The sequence below is a fragment of the Haliotis cracherodii genome, unplaced genomic scaffold (assembly GCF_022045235.1).
Source record: "Haliotis cracherodii isolate W230 unplaced genomic scaffold, xgHalCrac1.p SCAF_17, whole genome shotgun sequence".
In the NCBI taxonomy this organism is placed as follows: Eukaryota; Metazoa; Mollusca; class Gastropoda; order Lepetellida; family Haliotidae; genus Haliotis; species Haliotis cracherodii.
This window is the reverse complement of record NW_027266272.1, coordinates 15,398,272-15,421,043: the sequence shown is the minus strand read 5'-3', so window position 1 is coordinate 15,421,043 and position 22,772 is coordinate 15,398,272. Positions and strand designations below refer to the sequence as shown.

The 22,772-nt window shown below is 43.1% G+C and overlaps 1 protein-coding gene across 1 annotated transcript in view; it reads right to left on the bottom strand.

Moving 5' to 3' along the window:
- Positions 1-481: 481 nt before the first annotated feature.
- Positions 482-22,772, bottom strand: part of LOC139464433 (probable ubiquitin carboxyl-terminal hydrolase MINDY-4) — a 29,995-nt gene continuing 7,704 nt past the window's right edge. The window contains exons 6-17 of the mRNA XM_071245966.1: positions 21,068-21,245; positions 20,007-20,123; positions 18,710-18,798; positions 17,443-17,541; positions 14,892-14,955; positions 14,099-14,164; positions 11,926-11,996; positions 10,525-10,588; positions 6,902-7,063; positions 4,696-4,876; positions 3,323-3,398; positions 482-937 (exon numbers count right to left, since the gene is read on the bottom strand). Of these exons, the coding sequence (XP_071102067.1) occupies positions 889-937; positions 3,323-3,398; positions 4,696-4,876; positions 6,902-7,063; positions 10,525-10,588; positions 11,926-11,996; positions 14,099-14,164; positions 14,892-14,955; positions 17,443-17,541; positions 18,710-18,798; positions 20,007-20,123; positions 21,068-21,245 (1,216 nt within the window). The 3' untranslated portion in view covers positions 482-888. The remainder of the gene's footprint in view (positions 938-3,322; positions 3,399-4,695; positions 4,877-6,901; positions 7,064-10,524; positions 10,589-11,925; positions 11,997-14,098; positions 14,165-14,891; positions 14,956-17,442; positions 17,542-18,709; positions 18,799-20,006; positions 20,124-21,067; positions 21,246-22,772) is intronic.

The following is a 22,772-nucleotide window of genomic DNA, read 5'->3' as shown; positions in this document are numbered from 1 at the left end:
GGGGCTGTGTAGAACTAGTCAGTCAGGTCATCACACTGTGGGGGATGTGTAGAACTAGTCAGTCAGGTCATCACATTGTGGGGGCTGTGTAGAACTAGTGAGGTCATCACATTGTGGGGGCTATGTAGAACTAGTCAGTCAGGTCATCACATTGTGGGGGCTATGTAGAACTAGTCAGTCAGGTCATCACATTGTGGGGGCTATGTAGAACTAGTCAGTCAGGTCATCACATTGTGGGGGCTATGTAGAACTAGTGAGGTCATCACACTGTGGGGGCTGTGTAGAACTAGTCAGTCAGGTCATCAAATTGTGGGAGATGTGTAGAACTAGTGAGGTCATCACATTGTGGGGGCTTTGTATAACTAGTCAGGTCATCACATTGTGTGAGCTATGTAGAACTAGTCAGGTCATCACATTGTGTGAGCTATGTAGAACTAGTCAGGTCATCACACTGTGGGGGCTGTGTAGAACTAGTCAGTCAGGTCATCACATTGTGGGGGCTATGTAGAACTAGTCAGGTCATCACATTGTGGGGGCTATGTAGAACAGTCAGGTCATCACACTGTGTGAGCTATGTAGAACTAGTCAGGTCATCACATTGTGGGGGATGTGTAGAACTAGTCAGGTCATCACATTGTGGGGGCTATGTAGAGCAGTCAGGTCATCACATTGTGGGGGATGTGTAGGACTAGTCAGGTCATCACATTGCGGGGGCTATCCAGAACTAGTCAGGTCATCACACTGTGGGGGCTATGTAGAACTAGTCAGGTAAGTCACAGTATCACAGTCTATAGATCGGGTATAACAATTAAACTGCCCTGCAGGTCCGTCTTGGTTGAAGCAGAAATATTCCTGAATCCAGCAGTATTTGTCTTCTTTTCAGGATTGCTAGAGAATAGGCTCATAGCCATTCCAGTCCACTTCAGCATCAGCCCATCTGAAATACACAACACAACAGAGTGTAGAAGGCTGTCATGCCACTTACACATACATCTGGTATTGCCTTAGTGGGATAAGAGAGTGAGGGTGCTACTTGAATTGTAATGGCTCACAAGTGGTATCAAGGCTGATAGTTATATATCACTCCTGTATCCTTACTCATCATAGGATATCACTTATTGTATCCTTACTGATTGTTAATGGTATATATCACTCTTGTGTCCTTACTCATCATGGGATATCACTTATTGTATCCTTACTGATTGTTAATGGTATATATCACTCGTGTATCCTTACTCATCATGGGATATCACTTATTGTATCCTTACTGATTGTTAATGGTATATATCACTCTTGTGTCCTTACTCATCATGGGATATCACTTATTGTATCCTTACTGATTGTTAATGGTATATATCACTCGTGTGTCCTTACTCATCATGGGATATCACTTATTGTATCCTTACTGATTGTTAATGGAATATATCACTCGTGTGTCCGTACTCATCATGGGATATCACTTATTGTATCCTTACTGATTGTTAATGGTATATATCACTCTTGTGTCCTTACTCATCATGGGATATCACTTATTGTATCCTTACTGATTGTTAATGGAATATATCACTTGTGTGTCCGTACTCATCATGGGATATCACTTATTGTATCCTTACTGATTCTTAATGGAATATATCACTCGTGTGTCCTTACTCACCATGGGATATCACTTATTGTATCCTTACTGATTGTTAATTGAAAATATCACTCGTGTATCCTTACTCATCATAGGATATCACTTATTGTATCCTTACTGATTGTTAATGGTATATATCACTTGTGTATCCTTACTCATCATGGGATATCACTTATTGTATCCTTACTGATTGTTAATGGTATATATCACTCGTGTGTCCTTACTCATCATGGGATATCACTTATTGTATCCTTACTGATTGTTAATGGTATATATCACTTGTGTATCCTTACTCATCATGGGATATCACTTATTGTATCCTTACTGATTGTTAATGGTATATATCACTCGTGTGTCCTTACTCATCATGGGATATCACTTACTGTATCCTTAACTGATTGTTAATGGTATATATCACTCTTGTGTCCTTACTCATCATGGGATATCACTTATTGTATCCTTACTGATTGTTAATGGTACAGGGTTAGAAATAATGGAATTCATAAATATCGTATGTGCAAAAGTGCAAATATCACTTCTTGCACACCAATGTATTGTTTCCGTTATTTGGTTTGTTTTGCTTGTTCAATGCCGCACACAGCAATATTCCAGCTATATGACGGGGGTCTTTAAGTAATTGAGTCCGGAGCAAACAATCCAGTGATTGACATCATGAGCATTGATCTACGCAATGGAATACGATGACGTGCATCAACCAAGTCATCGCGTCTGACCACCTGATCCAGTTAGTCGCCTCTAACGACAAGCATAGTCGCCTTTTACGGCAAGCATGGGTTGCTGAAGAGCCATTCCACCCCAGATCTTTACGGCTCTGATAACACGTGTAGAGAGCTTGGTCTAACGCCGCTTTGAACAGTATTTAAGTTATATCACACCAGAATCGCTGAACGTCAGACAGCATTGTTGACGTCATTCGACTCTCATTGTGACGTAAGGACGGAATGACGTCACACCAGAAATGACTTCATAGCTGAAGATTGTTGACCCCTTTCGACAAATTGTAGTAGAGTGGTGGTGATCAGTACATTTATATTAAAGGGGAGCTAAAAAGGATTAAGAATAATGGGTAACAGAGAAATTATTACACTCACATGTGTGTCATACTGATTTTATGAAAAGCATGTAAACATTCATGTACTTCCCTTGCTACGCTCGGGAGAAACAAGAATTCTGAAACTCGTTTCGTAAAATCAGTATGATGCACATGCTCGAATAACAATCTCTATATATCACTCTTGTATCCCTATTCATAGTTACATATTCCATATTGTATCCTTGTGGTGGTCGGGTAGGCTAGTGGTTAAAGCGTTGTCTCGTCACACTGAAGACCCAGGTTCGATTCCCGACATGGGTACACAGTGTGAAGCCTATTTCTGGTGTCCCCCAGAAATACTGCTAAAATGCGGCTTAATAGAACATACTCACTCACTCATTTTTGTAACCTTACCAATGGTAATATATCATTATCATATCCTTACTGATCATAATATATCACTATCAAATCTTCCATACAATATCATTAGACAGTAAACTTATCGAGTCATTACAGCATGATAACACCAAACTGTTTCAACCTGTGTTCATCTGGACTGTTTCCTCATCACTACTTCCTCCTTACTGCATCCTGCAGCAGCACGATGTAGAGGGGGAGTCAGAGTGGGTACTCACTTTGTGCGTATACAGTGGTCCAGAGGCGGAACTAGCTCCTCATCAGATGGCGGCTTGAAGAATCTACTTGACGTGTCTACACAAACAAAAAACAATGTTCACCACCTAGAAACCTACGATCATGTCACAGGTTACAGGGGAGCTGAATCAGTGACATCGGCTACAACTGGATAACATAACAAGGTAGACACAATTTATGGATAACAACTCCTTCATTTTACTGTGATGGTATGGCCTGACAACAGTTTTAGGATCTATACCGATTCGTCACCATTATAGTAAAATATAGAAGTTGTTGTTGAGAAATTGTGTCTACTTTGTCATCTGTCAACAAATAAGTAATGCCTATCAAACAATGGATATCATAAATTGAGAACAGCCACGCTACGAGGAATTATTGGCCCTGTTCCATACAAACAACCTCTGTGGTTTAGTGGTAGGGAGTCTGACCGGAGAGTGGAAGGTCCGGGGTTTGGTCCCCGGCCGCGCCATACTAAAAATGTTAGACGATTGTACTTGTTAACCTGTTTGGTGCTCGGCGTTAAACCCAACTTACTCACTCACTCTTTCTGATACCACCTGAAGCCATCTTCCCAAGGCAAGGGTGTTAACTAACTGTAAAAGTCCAGTTTTCAACCTTGCTGAACTACGCTGAATTCCGGTATTACATTTTGGCTGAACTAAATTCACAGTCAAATTAAAATCGTGCAACAAACTAGACATCTGGCTCGTTAACAACATGGATTTTAACGTGCTGACTGCAGGATTTGCAAAGCATGTTTACTGCCAACTCTGCACTGACAGATATTTTCTAAATCTTTTCAAGTTTTTAATCAAGGTACGGACACAATTTGGTGCACTTCGCGAGGTAAGACCCGACTTATTACAACATAGATCTTGATTAACGATTTGATTTGCCGATCAGATCCTCTTGACTGGGCGCCACCACCATATGAGAGGTGGAATCTGATCGATCAATAGGAGGGACATAGAAGGGATATCAGTGCCGTAGCCAGCCGGGGGGCAGGGAGGGCAGTTGCCCCCCCTGGATTTTTTACGGAAACATTTTTCCTTGTGAAAGTTAACTTGAATAAAAAATGAATAATCTTATTTGCCCCCCCTGTCAAAAAAAGTTATCTACGGCCTTTGACATAACTTGTAATAGACACTGGAGGCCCTACAATCAAGCCACGAAATTCCAGCATAGTTTGGCAAGGGTGGTAACTGGACTTTTGTTGTCAGATAACGCCCCTGCCTTGGGAAGATGACTGATGCTGGTTATTGACAGTGTCCACTGTAATTCTTCTCAGATAAATAATATTCATATTGAAATAGCATGTATGACATATGTATACTGATACATGACAACTCACCCACGGTTAATTTAATCTGCTCTTGTTGTCTGGCAAGGCCATCATAGTAGTAGAGGTCAAACCTGCGCTCGGCCTTCCAGTCACTGATCAACTCTCGCCTGATACTGAACAACACACTGAAGTGACTCTCACTGCACACCACCCAGATCGGGAACTTGGGAGTCTTGTAGTACGTCCCCACCTACAACATGGACAAAGAAGCTGTAAACAACACACTGAAGTGACTCTCACTGAACACCACCCAGATCGGGAACTTGGGAGTCTTGTAGTACGTCCCCACCTACAACACGGACAAAGAAGCTATGAACAACACACTGAAGTGACTCTCACTGCACACCACCCAGAAACTTGGGGGTCTTGTAGTACGTCCCCACCTACAACATGGACAAAGAAGCTATGAACAACACACTGAAGTGACTCTCACTGCACACCACCCAGATCGGGAACTTGGGGGTCTTGTAGTACGTCCCCACCTACAACACGGACAAAGAAGCTATGAACAACACACTGAAGTGACTCTCACTGCACACCACCCAGATCGGGAACTTGGGGGTCTTGTAGTTGTAGTACGTCCCCACCTACAACACGGACAAAGAAGCTATGAACAACACACTGAAGTGACTCTCACTGCACACCACCCAGAAACTTGGGGGTCTTGTAGTACGTCCCCACCTACAACATGGACAAAGAAGCTATGAACAACACACTGATGTGACTCTCACTGCACACCACCCAGATCAGGAACTTGGGGGTCTTGTAGTACGTCCCCACCTACAACACGGACAAAGAAGCTATGAACAACACACTGAAGTGACTCTCACTGCACACCACCCAGATCGGGAACTTGGGGGTCTTGTAGTACGTCCCCACCTACAACATGGACAAAGAAGCTATGAACAACACACTGAAGTGACTCTCACTGCACACCACCCAGAAACTTGGGGGTCTTGTATAGACTAACATCTAGTCTCTGAAATTAACATATCGTACAGAAAAAACAGTTGTTCAATTATCTTAATAAAAATATAATAAAAGGGAACCCAGAGAATGTCTTCATTTTCAGATACTGCAGTAATCTAGACTTGCCAAACATTATAGATTTGCATGGGCTGTATTTGATATATATTTGTATCAGAGTCTGTAAGACAGACTAGGTCTTGTAGTACGTCCAAAATCACACACAAAATTACCTGGTTTTAATTCTTTCAACATCATGTTCAATGCAATGACGTCATCCCTGAAGTAACTTTGTTAGATCTATACATCATTCACATACAGTTCACAATTCTCAATCTTTTTTTAGATTAATAATTCGAGTCGAAATTTTATCTCCTTGCACTGAAAATAGACATGTTGGTTGGTTGGTTGGTTGGTTGGTTTGTTGTTTAACGCCGCACTCAGCAATATTCCAGCTATATGACGGCGGTCTGTAAATAATCGAGTCTGGACCAGACAATCCAGTGATTAATATCATGAGCATCAATCCACGCAATTGGGATCGATGACATGCATCAACCAAGCCAGCGAGCCTGACCACCCGATCCCGTTAGTCGCCTTTTACGACAAGCATAGTCGCCTTTTACGGCAAGTATGGGTTGCTTAAGACCTATTCTACCCCAGAATCTTCACGGGTCAAATAGACATCTGGAAACCCTGATGGAAACAGGCAAAAAATACTTAAATGAATATCACAAATGTTTTGTTCAACAACAAAGGTTTGTGAGATACTTTATTTGCCGGTCCACAGGGACTTGCAGTCACATGAATTATCTGTCCATGCCTAATTTCACAGGTACAAAACTAGTACTGTATTCAACGTAATAAGCGCTCCGCTCTGATAAGTGCCCACAGCGATATTTGCTAATATATTGGCTAGTGAACATTTCAATTCCTTCCGATTGATCAATGTACACAAGACTTATTCATTCGTGTATAATACACACTCGTGTGTATATGCATCCTTAATTATGGGCAATTAAATTCTGGAAAAATATATCTGTCGTGTATAATACACACAGACTTTTCTTTTCTATTATTTCAGGCTGTCAGCATAAACCACGAAATTTATGATCTTTCAACTCTGATTTTTTTCACCAAAGTTTTATTCTAATAAGAGCCCCCTATCTCTAATTTTGAGAGCGCCCTGGGGGCTTATTATGTCGAATACGGTAATTACCACTAAACAGGAAGCCTGGAATGACTGTACCTGGCATGACTTGTAGTGTTCAAACAAGGACAGGAATCCAATGTCGGAGCGTGCATGTACGCCCTTGAGTATGGTGACCTGGTCATTCCCGGAGTCCAGCTCCATGACATCGTTAAACACATTGGCCACAGCTCGGCCGGTCAGCAGCAAGTTGACCATTTCCTGCAAAACAAATGTCAGCAAATTGCATAAAAGACAGTTCTGTTCTAAATATTTGCACCACTCCTCCAAACAGCTGACACAACGTAGCTGTTACTGGTAGTATCATATGCAGGGATGTGAGCAGGTTTTCACCCCAAAAGAGGAAAACTCTAAACATTTGATTGCATTTTAAGCAATTTTGTGCAGTTTGGACAACATTCACACCAAGAAATGTAATGTCAAAAGATGGTGGATGCAGTAAAATTTCGAAAATGAATCAGTATTTTAAAAAAAATCGGCCATAGCTTCCACGCACCCAGCTATCCCGCCAGGTCTGGCAGCAATACTGCCATACAATTCACCCCCCATGCCCCAGACACAAGGACAACTGTCACAAGCGTGCAATGTCTGATCCTATATTTTAATGTGGAAGATGTTTTCTTTCCGAGGACTACTGTTTTAAAAATCGTGATTTTCTGTGTTTCCGTGGAGATTTCACATCCCTCCATATGAATGCACTCCCTGCCGATATGTCCACCCTCCCTGCTAGAATGTCCACCCTCCCTGCTAGAATATCCACCCTCCTACCTAGAATGTCCATCCTCTCTGCTAGAATGTCCTCCCTCCTACCTAGAATGTCCAGCCTCCCACCTAGAATATCCACCCTCCTACCTAGAATGTCCACCCTCCCACCTAGAATATCCACCCTCCTACCTAGAATGTCCACCCTCCCACCTAGAATATCCACCCTCCTACCTAGAATGTCCACCCTCCCTGCTAGAATGTCCAGCCTCCCACCTAGAATGTCCACCCTCCTACTTAGAATGTCCACCCTCCCACCTAGAATATCCACCCTCCTACCTAGAATGTCCATCCTCCTACCTAGAATTTCAACCCTCAGAGCTAGAATGTCCACCCTCCTACCTAGAATATCCACCCTCCTACCTAGAATGTCCCCCCTCCTACTTAGAATGTCCACCCTCCTACCTAGAATGTCCACCCTCCTACTTAGAATGTCCACCCTCACCTAGAATGTCCATCCTCCTACTTAGAATGTCCATGCTCCTACCTGGAATTTCGACCCTCCTACCTAGAATGTCCAACCTCCTACCTAGAATGTCCTCCCTCCTACCTAGAATGTCCTCCCTCCTACCTAGAATGTCCATCCTCCTACTTAGAATGTCCTCCTCCATCTTAGAATGTCGACACTCCCAGCAAGAATGTCCACCCTCCTACCAAGAATGTCCACCATCCCCTACTCAGAATGTCCACCCTCCCAACTAGAATGTCCACCCTCAGAGCAAGAATGTCCACCCTCCCACCTAGAATGTCCACCCTCAGAACTAGAATGTCCACCCTCCCACCTAGAATGTCCACCCTTCCAGCAAGAATGTCCACCCTCCCTGCTAGAATGTCCTCCCTCCTACTAGAATGTCCACCCTCCCACCTAGAATATCCACCCTCCTACCTAGAATGTCCACCCTCCCACCTAGAATATCCACCCTCCTACCTAGAATGTCCACCCTCCCAGCTAGAATGTCCAGCCTCCCACCTAGAATGTCCACCCTCCTACTTAGAATGTCCACCCTCCCACCTAGAATATCCACCCTCCTACCTAGAATGTCCATCCTCCTACCTAGAATTTCAACCCTCAGAGCTAGAATGTCCACCCTCCTACCTAGAATATCCACCCTCCTACCTAGAATGTCCCCCCTCCTACTTAGAATGTCCACCCTCCTACCTAGAATGTCCACCCTCCTACTTAGAATGTCCACCCTCTCACCTAGAATGTCCATCCTCCTACTTAGAATGTCCATGCTCCTACCTGGAATTTCGACCCTCCTACCTAGAATGTCCAACCTCCTACCTAGAATGTCCTCCCTCCTACCTAGAATGTCCTCCCTCCTACCTAGAATGTCCATCCTCCTACTTAGAATGTCCATCCTCCATCTTAGAATGTCGACACTCCCAGCAAGAATGTCCACCCTCCTACCAAGAATGTCCACCATCCCCTACTCAGAATGTCCACCCTCCCAACTAGAATGTCCACCCTCAGAGCAAGAATGTCCACCCTCCCACCTAGAATGTCCACCCTCAGAACTAGAATGTCCACCCTCCCACCTAGAATGTCCACCCTTCCAGCAAGAATGTCCACCCTCCCTGCTAGAATGTCCTCCCTCCTACTAGAATGTCCATCCTCCCACCTAGAATGTCCACCCTCCTACCTAGAATGTCCACCCTCCCACCTAGAATGTCCACCTCTCTGCTAGAATGTCCTCCCTCCTACCTAGAATGTCCACCCTCCCACCTAGAATGTCCATCCTCTCTGCTAGAATGTCCTCCCTCCTACCTAGAATGTCCACCCTCCCACCTAGAATGTCCATCCTCTCTGCTAGAATGTCCTCCCTCCTACCTAGAATGTCCACCCTCCCACCTAGAATGTCCACCTTCCCTGGTAGAATGTCCACCCTCCTACCTAGAATGTCCACCCTCCCACCTAGAATGTCCACCCTCCTACCTAGAATGTCATCCCTCCTACCTAGAATGTCCACCCTCCCACCTAGAATGTCCTCCCTCCTACCTAGAATGTCCACCCTCCTACCTAAAATGTCCACCCTCCCACTTAGAATGTCCATCATCCTACTTAGAATGTCCACCCTCCCACCTAGAATGTCCACCCTCCCACTTAGAATGTCCATCATCCTACTTAGAATGTCCACCCTCCCACCTAGAATGTCCACCCTCCCTCCTAGAATGTCCACCCTCCGACCTAGAATGTCCTCCCTCCTACCTAGAATGTCCATCCTCCCACCTAGAATGTCCACCCTCTCACCTAGAATGTCCATCCTCCCACCTAGAATGTCCACCTCTCTGCTAGAATGTCCTCCCTCCTACTAGAATGTCCATCCTCCCACCTAGAATGTCCACCCTCCCACCTAGAATGTCCATCCTCCCACCTAGAATGTCCACCTCTCTGCTAGAATGTCCTCCCTCCTACCTAGAATGTCCTCCCTCCTACCTAGAATGTCCATCCTCCCACCTAGAATGTCCACCCTCCCACCTAGAATGTCCATCCTCCCACCTAGAATGTCCACCTCTCTGCTAGAATGTCCTCCCTCCTACCTAGAATGTCCTCCCTCCCACCTAGAATGTCCACCCTCCCACCTAGAATGTCCACCCTCCCACCTAGAATGTCCACCTCTCTGCTAGAATGTCCTCCCTCCTACCTAGAATGTCCTCCCTCCTACCTAGAATGTCCATCCTCCCACCTAGAATGTCCACCCTCCCACCTAGAATGTCCATCCTCCCACCTAGAATGTCCACCTCTCTGCTAGAATGTCCTCCCTCCTACCTAGAATGTCCTCCCTCCTACCTAGAATGTCCATCCTCCCACCTAGAATGTCCACCCTCCCACCTAGAATGTCCACCCTCCCACCTAGAATGTCCACCTCTCTGCTAACATGTCATCATCAGTCTGGTACCTGAGTACAATAGCCATGGGCTGCCATCAGTTTCCCATCGGTCTCATCCAGGTCACCACGAGCTCTGCAAGTAGAGCATATCACAGAAAATAGACAAACACATACTTATCATGGACATAAACATGATAACAAAAACAATAAAATCATCTGTATGGCACTTTCACCAACAGACTGACAAACTGACTGACTGACGTTCACATTTGGTTCCATTTTTGATGTAACTTCCTTAAATCTACAGGTAATCTAGTGCTTCACTGAAAACGCAGTGTGTACTATTAAAGTAGATATGTTTTCCCATTCAGTTTACACAAGGTCCCTAACACATACGTAAAACAGCAATGTTGTGTCACTTAGCTACAGCAATAGAAGAACTGCCAACACAAGTCCTCCCCACAAGGTCCCTAACACATACGTAAGGCAGCAATGTTGTGTCACTTAGCCACAGCAATAGAAGAAGTGCCAATACAAGTCCTCCCCACAAGGTCCCTAACACATACGCAAGGCAGCAATGTTGTGTCACTTAGCCACAGCAATAGAAGAAGTGCCAATACAAGTCCTCCCCACAAGGTCCCTAAGACATGCGTAATGCAGCAATGTTGTGTCACTTAGCCACAGCAATAGAAGAGGTGCCAATACAAGTCCTCCCAAAAGGGCCCTAACACATACGTAAGGCAGCAATGTTGTGTCACTTAGCTACAGCAATAGAAGAACTGCCAACACAAGTCCTCCCCACAAGGTCCCTAACACATACATAAGGCAGCAATGTTGTGTCACTTAGCCACAGCAATAGAAGAACTGCCAACACAAGTCCTCCCCACAAGGTCCCTAACACATACGTAAGGCAGCAATGTTGTGTCACTTAGCTACAGCAATAGAAGAAGTGCCAATACAAGTCCTCCCCACAAGGTCCCTAACACATACGTAAGGCAGCAATGTTGTGTCACTTAGCCACAGCAATAGAAGAAGTGCCAATACAAGTCCTCCCCACAAGGTCCCTAAGACATACGTAAGGCAGCAATGTTGTGTCACTTAGCCACAGCAATAGAAGAGGTGCCAATACAAGTCCTCCCCACAAGGTCCCTAACACATACGTAAGGCAGCAATGTTGTGTCACTTAGCCACAGCAATAGAAGAAGTGCCAACACAAGTCCTCCCCACAAGGTCCCTAACACATACGTAAGGCAGCAATGTTGTGTCACTTCGCCACCGCAATAGAAGAAGTGCCAACACAAGTCCTCCCCACACTGGTGGTATCAGATGACCAGACTGACCTGCACAGGCTCCGCCTACCAAGTCCAGCTGGACATACCACTGAGCTTACAAGAATATATTTTGCTAGACATGTTAATTACAAGAATATGGTACTAATGATGTTGCCGTGTGCTCCGGTACTCCACTGACCTGTCCAGCCCCCTCGACAGCAGGGCTGAGTATAGCACCAGGATCACCCCATTGTTGCCATCGAGCTCAAACTGAAAAACACAACACCAGACACATAGTACCATGTCCACATTACCAGTCACATATAACCAGATACATATTACCAGACACACAACACCAGACACATAGTACCATGTCCACATTAACAGTCACATACATGTATAACCAGACACACATTACCAGACACATATTACCTGACACATATTACCAGTCACATATAACCATACACACATTATCATGCGCAAATAAACAGCCATATCACAATAACAAATAACCAGACACACATTACCAGACACACATTACCAGTCACATATAACCAGACACATATAACCATACACACATTATTAAGCGCATATAAACAGCCATATCACAATAACAAATAACCAGACACACATTACCAGACACACATTACCAGACACATATAACCAGACACATATTACCAGACACATATTACCAGTCACATATTACCAGACACATATTACCAGACACACATTACCAGACACACATTACCAGTCACATATAACCAGACACATATTACCAGACACACATTACCAGTCACATATAACCAGACACATATTACCAGACACATATTACCAGACACACATTACCAGACACATATAACCAGACACATATAACCAGACACATATTACCAGACACATATTACCAGTCCCATATAACCAGACACATATAACCAGACACACATTACCAGTCACATATAACCAGACACATATAACCATACACACATTACCAGTCACATATAACCAGACACATATAACCAGACACATATTACCAGACACATATAACCAGACACACATTACCAGTCCCATATAACCAGACACATATAACCAGACACACATTACCAGTCACATATAACCAGACACATATAACCATACACACATTACCAGTCACATATAACCAGACACATATAACCAGACACATATTACCAGACACATATTACCAGACACACATTACCAGAGACCACATTACCAGACACATATTACCAGACACATATTACCAGACACATATAACCAGACACATATTACCAGACACATATTACCAGTCACATATAACCAGACACATATTACCAGACACACATTACCAGTCACATATAACCATACACACATTATCATACGCAAATAAACAGCCATATCACAATAACAAATAAACAGACACACATTACCATACACATATTACCATATCTTATCACCATCACATAGTATTTAGTTTTGCTATACAATACTATACAATTAAATGTCAAGTGATAAATTCTTAGTATATCAGCTGGTATAATATGTTTCAAGAGACAGTGACTTTTCACACCACTAATGAAAATAAGGGAGAGAATTGACAGCTGTCAACTTCTTTATTATGAATACACAATGCCATTTAGAAAGTGGTCAAATGTAACAAATGTTGTATTTGGGATAACACTTTCTTAGTAAAGTACAGATTCTCGTACATTTTTTGGACGGGACTCAAACCAAAAAAGTAAGAGAATCTGTACTTTTCTCAGAAAGTTATCCCAAATACAACATTTGTTACATTTGACCACTTTCTAAATGGCATTGTGTATAAATAGCTTTCGGCCATGGGAGCCCTGCCAGTTTACACTTGTCAGAGGGGTATTCAAAGTACGCGATCTAGACTACCAGTTGTCGGACTTTCATTTTTGTGGAAGCCTCGGTGGCTGAGTGGGTTAGATCGCTGAATTTGAGTGCGGGCGATTAGGTGCCTCCTTCTGGCAAGTGTGGGTTCGAATCCTGTACGCTAATTACAACACATTTTCCGATATCTGACTGACAAAAACACCAGGGGTCATTAAAAGAGTAGTAAGAAATTTATTTCAGCTTGTGTATGTCTTGTATCGATACAGAGAAAAACGTATCATGCATCGAATCGTCACATGAAAACTCACATTGAACCGGTGCACCGACGTATCGTTTCACCCCTAGAGATGACGAAAGTTGACTTATTAACTTGCTATCCTCTAACACAAAGGAAATTTTCAACAACGTATCTCAAATGAAATACTTGCTCACAAGACACCACTGGACTGAAAAGGAATCAATACTTTGTTTGTGGCCATACTACACACAGGTTAAGCACCTTCACAGGAGGAAGGGACGCTTCTCACCTGAGATATGGACTGTTTCATAAAACTCAGCAATTCTTCATATTTTGTGAAAGTGTACAGTGTCAGCTGAAACAGACAGAAACAGGAATACACTAAAATATATACCGTATTTGACATAAAAAGTGCCCAGGGCGCTTTCAAAGTTAGAAATAGGGGGCTCTTATTAGAATATCATTTTGGTGAAAAACAGCAGATTGAACGATCGTAAATTTCGTGGTTTATGCTGACAGCCTGAAATGTTTATATACGACATATATATTTTTTCCAGAATTTAATTTCCCATAATATAAGAATGCATATACAATACGTATTTTACACGAATAAATAAGTCCTGTGTACATTGATCAATTGGAAGGGGTGCTAATTGGGATTGTTCACTAGCCAAAATACTAGAAAATATCGCCGTGGGCGCTTAGGTTGTTGGTACTGTTTGAACCCCTCAAACAAACACACCGCCTGCCCGCACTATTTTTTCAAAAGTCATTTCCTGAGAACCAATTCTTTTAACTTTCTAATCCTTAGCATTAATTCTTCTATTAACTGTAATGGTAGTTATCATTGTTATATATACTGAACCACAAAAGTTAGGGATCATGAATGTTTTTGAGGATATTTTATGAAATTGTGTGCTCAGTCATCACTACAACAACAACCCCCCAAAATATACATAATCCATAACGTTATTTGTTCAGTGTAGTACATTTAAGTAACACAAAAATTGTTGTAACTGAAATGATTGGTGTTTTTTTTCATTTCATTACACTTATCCTATTTATATGAACATTCCACTTACTGTTTCTGTGAGGTTGTCATGCTTGAATTTAGCACTGGCAAGAACATGTGGCCTTCCCGAAGGCCTGAAATTTAACATAAAATAATTAAACTCAAAATCCAAATAATAAACCTACAAGTGACACCCATTTGTTCTATACAGGACTGTTCTTGGGGTGTGGGGTTGGGGGATAGGTTGAAAAGTAACACCTCAGGTCTTACCTTCTGACCTGTCTCTCCAACCCCTAGGTCTACTCCCACCACATCTTCCCAAGGCAAGTGAGTTAACTGACTATAAAAGTCCAGTTTCCACCCTTGCAGAACTAGGCTGGTATTATGGAGTTACATTTTGGCTGGACTAACGAGTCTATGCATAGTCTAATCAAAATCCGCACTGAAATTGAAATCCGGTTTGTAAACTGTCGTGCAGATTTCGGTCAATTGCAGGATTTGCAAACCATGTGCACCGCCATGTCGTTGTCAGCAGATATTTTCCAAATCTTCTCATGTTTTTAATCAAGGTGCTCACGTGATTTAATGCATTTCGCGTTGTAAGACCTGTTTTATCACAATATATATCTTGATTATCGATCAGATCGTCCTGACCGGGCGCCACCAGTTTGTGTGAAGCAAACGCAATTGATGTGAGAGGTGGAATCTGATTGGTCCATAGGAGAGTCTTAGAAGGGACATAATTGGTAATAGCCACTGGTGGCGCTAGGATCGAGCCCAGTAATTCCAACCTAATTCGGCAAGGGTGGAAACTGGACTTTTAAAGTCAGTTAACTCTCTTGCCTTGGGGAGATGCTCCCACCAGGGCGGGGAGGTAGACTAGTGGTTCAAGTGTTTGCTCATCAAGCCGAAGACCTGGGTACAATGTGTGAAGCCCATTTCTGGTGTTTCTTGCCATGATATTGCTGGACTGTTGCGAAAAGCAGCGTAAAACCATACTCACACTAAGACCTCATTTTCGGGGGTGGTCCTATCCTGCCAGGTTTTCCAGCCCGTATGGACTAGTCTGTTCAAACAGTGTCTCCCCATGTTCACACAAGCAGGGTGCATCATTTCACACTTCACTTCACTATAGTCACTGGACTATCACACTATCACGAGAGGCACGGGTGTCCCAGTCATCTAAGTCGCTGCGATTTGCTGTGCAGAGTTGCGTCCCTTGGGCATACCAGAAACCTATGATTGGTTCGAATCCCAGTTCGCCCGATTATGTTTCTAGGTTTGTCAGCACTATACCCGTGCTCGTAGTGAAGTGGTAAATGTCTGAGACCTGCATCACTTCGGGCTTTCCTCCCACATTAAGCTGACACGCCGTGATGTAAGTGGAATACTGTCAAAAGCGGCGTTTAACCCAACTCACTTACTTCACACATTTGCATCAAGTACAAGATGAACACACAAACACACAATGCCATGTAAAAAGTGGTCAAATGTAACAAATGTTATATTTAGGATAACACTTTCTCAGTAAAGTACAGATTCTAGCACAGGATGTCAAAATGGCCAGCACGATCAATGCGACGGGTGAGATGTCTGAAGTTGTCAATGAACCTGTGGCGTTTAGGCGTTATACATCATTAGATCAGGTGGCCGATCATTCAGAGAGATTATAAAGATGTGAATGTAGAATGTTGATGACAGTCACTGTCAGTCTGGGCAAGGATAGAGTCAACAGTTTGGGTGTGCATTTCTTCATTATGTTCCTGGGATGGGTTGCAGTGAGGATATTTGTGAACCGACATGCAGACCATTTGGAAGTAGTCCATCAGTGTTTACGTCATTTCAAGAAGAGTCTCATGACAAATGTATAAATGTGAAAAGTATGCCCATAAATGTCAGTTTTGCAGTCTTGTGTCGAGCCTCTTGACCAGTGGAAAAGACGTAACCGGTATACATGTAAACTTCACATTAAAAAAATTATTATGCATTGTATCGAGCTAGGTATTGTTATTATGATTATAATTATTATTATTAGTGATGGTGGTGGTGGTGGGAGTAGTGGGAGTAGTAGTAGTAGTAGTAGTAGTAGTAGTAGTAGTAGTAGTAGTAGTAGCAGCAACAGCAGCAGTAGTAGTAGTGCTGGTGGTGGTGGCGGGAGTAGTAGTAGTAGTAGAGAAGTAATAATAGTAGTAGTAGTAGTAGTAATAGTAGTAGTAGTAGTAGTAGTAGTAGTAGTAGTAGTAGCAGCAACAGCAGCAGTAGTAGTAGTAGTGCTGGTGGTGTTGGCGGGAGTAGTAGTAGAAGCAGTGGTAGTAGTAGTAGTAGCAGTAATAGTAGTAGAAGCAGTAGTAGTAGTAGTAGAAGCAGTAGTAGTAGTAGTAGTAGTAGTAGTAGTAGTAGTAGTAGTAGTAGCAGTAATAGTAGTAGAAGCAGTAGTAGTAGTAGTAGAAGTAGTAGTAGTAGTAGTGGTTGCGGGAGTAGTAGTAGTAGTAGTAGTAGTAGTAGTAGTAGTGGTGGTGGTGGTGGTGGTGGTGGTGGTGGTGGTGGTGGTGGTAGTGGTGGCGGGAGTAGCAGTAGTAGTAGTAGTAGTGGCACATGCAGCTATATAGCCCTGTACTCACATGGACACTACAGCCTTCTTAAAATCCCCCGCCCGCCACAGTATATGACTGAGAGCTCGTGCCAGGAAGGTCGACCTTTCACTTCTCGAAGGGTCTAGACTGAAACAATGAAACAAGGTCATCATGATCAGAACATCAAGCTGGTCTAGTTGTTGACAAAGCATCCATAGTCAGCATTATTTCACAGACAACATATTACAAAATATTCTATTATTTACAAACTACAAATGACCACACACAACAGACTAACTCAATGTCAACACTGCACCTCATTAATCTGCTCTTAAGATTGTTTGTTTATTTGTTTGTTGTTTAACGCCGCACTCAGCAATATTACAGCTGTATGATAGCGGTCTGTAAATAATCGAGTCTGGACCAGACAATCCTGTGATTGACTACATGATCATCAATCCATGCAATTGGGAAACGATGATATGCATCAACCAAACAAGCGAGCCTGACCATCCGATCCCGTTAGTTGCCTCTTACGACAAGCACAGTCGCCTCTTACTGCAAGCACAGTCGCCTCTTACGACAAGCACAGTCACCTCTTATGACAAGCACAGTCGCCTCTTCTGACAAGCACAGTCGCCTCTTACAACAAGCACAGTTGCCTCTTATGACAAGCACAGTCGCCTCTTATGACAAGCACAGTCGCCTCTTATGACAAGCACAGTCGTCTCTTACAACAAGCATAGTTGCCTCTTACGACAAGTACAGTCGCCTCTTACGACAGGCACAGTCGCCTCTTATGACAAGCACAGTCGCCTCTTACGACAAGCATAGTCGCCTCTTATGACAAGCACAGTTGCCTCTTACGACAAGCACAGTCGACTCTTACGACAGGCACAGTCGCCTCTTATGACAAGCATAGACGCCTCTTATGACAAGCACAGTCGTCTCTTTTGACAAGCACAGTCACCTCTTATGACAAGCACAGTCGCCTCTTACGACAAGCATAGTCGCCTCTTACGGCAAACACAGTCGCCTCTTACGGCAGACATAGTCGCCTCTTACGGCAAGCATGGGTTGCTACAGGTCCTGCACTTAAGACAAGCATGGGGTACTGGGAACCTACCTAGGAATTCCCCACAGTGGGAGTGAGTAAATGGTGTTTTATGCAACACACAGTGGTTGATAGCATGAGCATCTGGGACATCAAGATATGAAAACACACAAACAACCAATTACACATTGTGATCACCGAATCCTCCAATCAACTGAACAAACATGAACTCTGCATTCAGCAGAGAGTATTGTACTTTACCATTTGTTGTGTGTCAACTTGTGTTCCCCGAACAACATCTCCTGCAGCATACAAGCCTGGATGGACGCCATCACGCCACACGGACCGCCCTGAAGCAGTGGATGGCAACAGTGGTCATTCAGAAACAAACCTGACAGAACATGCCAAATCATGTTACCATGATTACTGGGTAACATACCATGTACCATGTTTATGGTAATACTGTAAATCTTGAAATTAATGCGAGTGTGAATTAAATGCAAAAAATGCGAGAGAGTCGTCCTGATATTGAGTCGTATTATTGGCTAGGGGTCAGCAGTCCTATAATAATTGAGACGCTTTAATTTCAAGACTTACAGGATACCATGTACCATGATAACAGGTAAATATACCATGTATACCATGATAACAGGTAAATATACCATGTATATTATGATAGCAGGTAAATATACCATGTATACTGTGATTGGTGGTAAAAATACCATGTATACCATGATAACAGGTAAATATTGTATTTGATTAGAAAATTGTGTCACTGTGCAGAAAAGCACATTGTTGCACGCCTGGTCACAACCTGGTCGGTGCTTCAGCCGTACTCTTTAGGCGTCTTTTGGATGACACAGATGGGGATCGAACCACAGACCTTCCGCTCTCTGGCGGAGGCTCCACCACTGGACCACGGAGGAGTCAACTTTTCCAGATACTTTACTTGTTAACTGCGGCCTCGGCCAGGTAACTTTGTGTCCTTTTTTACCAGTAATCACAGTATACATGGTATATTTACCTGTTTTCATGGTATACATGGTACATTTACCTGTTATCATGGTATGCATTGTATATTTACCTGTTATCATGGTATACATGGTATATTTACCAGTAATAATGGTAATCATGGTATATTTACCTGTTATCATGGTATACACGGTATATTTACTAGTAATCATGGTATACATGGTATATTTACCAGTAATCGTGGTATACATGGTATATTTACTAGTAATCATGGTATACATGGTATATTTACCAGTAATCATGGTATACATGGTATATTTACTAGTAATCATGGTATACATGGTATATTTACCAGTAATCATGGTATACATGGTGCATTTACCAGTAATCATGGTATACATGGTATATTTAGGATAATCACAGTATACATGGTATATTTACCTGTTATCATGGTATACATGGTATATTTACCTGTTATCGTGGTATACATGGTATATTTACCAGTAATCATGGTATACATGGTATATTTACCGGTTATCATGGTATACATGGTCTTTCACACTTTCAAGAGGAAATTAGAAAATACCTTCTTCTGTACAATTCCATACTGGAGTTCGGGCAGATCACAGAAGCCCAGACTCTGGTAGAACCATTCATCATTGAAGCCAAGCGTTGCTGTTCCGTGAATCAACACCTTCAGGGCCTGTCATGGGACAATGTCGGTTTATGAGGTTATCAACATCACATTTACAGCTACCGTATTCAACGTAATAAGCGCCCCACTCTAAAAGGCGCCCACAGCAATATTTGCCAATATATTGGCTAGTGAACAATCCCAATTAGCACCCCTTCCAATTGATCAATGTACACAAGACTTATTTATTTGTGTATCATACAAACTTGTGTGTTATATGCACCCTTAATTACTGGCAATCTTATTCTGGAAAAATATATCTGTGTCATGTATAATACAGACAGACTTTTCTTTTGTATCATTTCAGGCTCACAGCATAAACAATGAAATGAGTGTTTAATAGTTCAAAGGTATCCAGTTTCATTATTTCGATCAGAACTTCGGATTCCTGTATCGACACGGTACATAATTTGAATCTGGACTGCACAAGATTTGTAATTTGAACTATCAAACATTCCTCTACATATAAACTACAGGAATGAAATGAGTGTTTAATAGTTCAAAGGCATCCAATTTCATTATTTCAATCAGAACTTCCGATTCCTGTATCGACTGCACAGGACTACCCAGATCTGTGGTTGGTCACGTGATATATTGTTTAATGACAAAAAATATCTAGAACTCTATGGTTACACTACAAGTTACTAATGTTCACATTTTTTTCTGACTGTGCACCCATTCCTTCTGATTTTTTATATGGTGGAATAAAGATATAACCTAATTCAACTTCAGTGTATGAATGACCAGATTGTTTAATACATGTATCTAAATACGTTTTGCCAGGCCTATGCTAAAAAATGTTCCCAAATCGGACATTTTGAGACATCTGCTGAGACCTACAGTGGGTGCCCGGGTAGGGTCGCGTAATAAGGGCGTGGGTACCCGGGTTGTAAATTTGGACTCGTCCCAGCCCTAATACAGATAGTTCCTCAGGACAAAACACAGAATCTTACCACAGCTGTCTTTGTGTCGATGGGTTGGGAATCCAGTTTGCTAGAGTTCATCTTCATCCGGTTATTATTTGGCTTTAAGATCGAGGATGTAGGACCAAGGTGAAGGTTACTAACTTCATTCTCAAGGTCGTCCATATCACCAAATTCCACATCTCCCACCAAGGTTTTAACTGGTTCGCTGAAGGAAATAAATATTAAAAGACACTCAAATGTATGTGGTTACAGTCTCTTGATTACGTCCATGTCAACACTTGCCGTGTGCTTGATTCTCATGAAATTCAAGCATTCATTACAGACAAACTGATACGGATCATCATTATAGTCAACGATGCTCATCAAGCTGATTTTGATAAATTCATAAAAAGTAAGGGTTGAACAGTTCGAAATAAATAATAAAACTCAAAGTTAATAAAAGTCAGAGTTTAGACTGCATACTGGCAAACACACACCCTTCCTGGATCCAGTTTTTGGTGATGGTGATGTAGGTGTTGGTGCTGATGGTTATGTTGGTGGTGCTGATGGTGGTGATGATGATGATGATGATAGTGGTGGTGATGATGATGGTGGTGTTGATGGTGATGTTGGTCATGGTGGTGCTGATAATGGTGATGTTGGTGGTGGTGATGGTGATGGTGGTGATGGTGATGGTGATGGTGCTGATGGTGCTGGTGCTGGTGATGGTGATGGTATCGATGGGGATGTTGGTGATGGTAATAGGTGATGGTGATGGTGTCGATGTTGATGGTGATGTTGGTGGTGGTGGTGGTGGTGGTGGTGATGTTGGTGATGGTAATAGGTGATGGTGATGGTGTCGATGTTGATGGTGATGTTGGTGGTGCTGATGGTGGTGGTGACGGTGTTGATGGTGACGGTGTTGATGGTGATGTTGGTGGTGGTGGTGGTGGTGGTGATGGTGATGGTGATGGTGTCGATGTTGATGGTGATGTTGGTGGTGATGGTGATGGTGGTGGTGGTGATGATAGTGATGTTGGTGGTGATGGTGATGGTGGTGTAGGTGTTGGTGCTGATGGTGCTGCTGATGGTGATGTTGGTGGTGATGATGGTGATGGTGGTGGTGATGGTGGTGGTGATGGTGGTGGTGATGTTGGTGGTGATGGTGGTGTAGGTGTTGGTGCTGATGGTGGTGCTGATGGTGGTTCTGATGGTGATGTTGGTGGTGATTGTGATGATAGTGGTGGTGATGGTGGTGGTGATGATGGTGATGTTGGTGGTGATGGTGATGGTGGTGGTGATGGTGGTGGTGATGGTGATGTTGGTGGTGATGGTGGTGGTGATGGTGATGGTGGTGGTGATGGTGGTGTAGGTGTTGGTGTTGGTGTTGGTGTTGGTGTAGGTGTTGGTGCTGATGGTGCTGCTGATGGTGATGTTGGTGGTGACGTTGGTGATGATGGTGGTGGTGGTGGTGATGGTGATGGTGATGAAGTTGGTGATGCTGATGGTGATGGTGGTGATGATGGTGATAATGGTGATGGTAATGGTGGTGGTGATGATGGAGATGGTGGTGGTGATGATGGAGATGATGGAGATGGTGATTATGGTGGTGATGGTAATGGTGATGAAGTTGGTGGTGGTGATGGTGGTGATGATGGAGATGGCTGTGATGGTGGTGATGGTGATGAAGTTGGTGATGCTGATGGTGATGGTGGTGGTGATGGTGATGATGGTGGTGATGGTGGTGATGGTG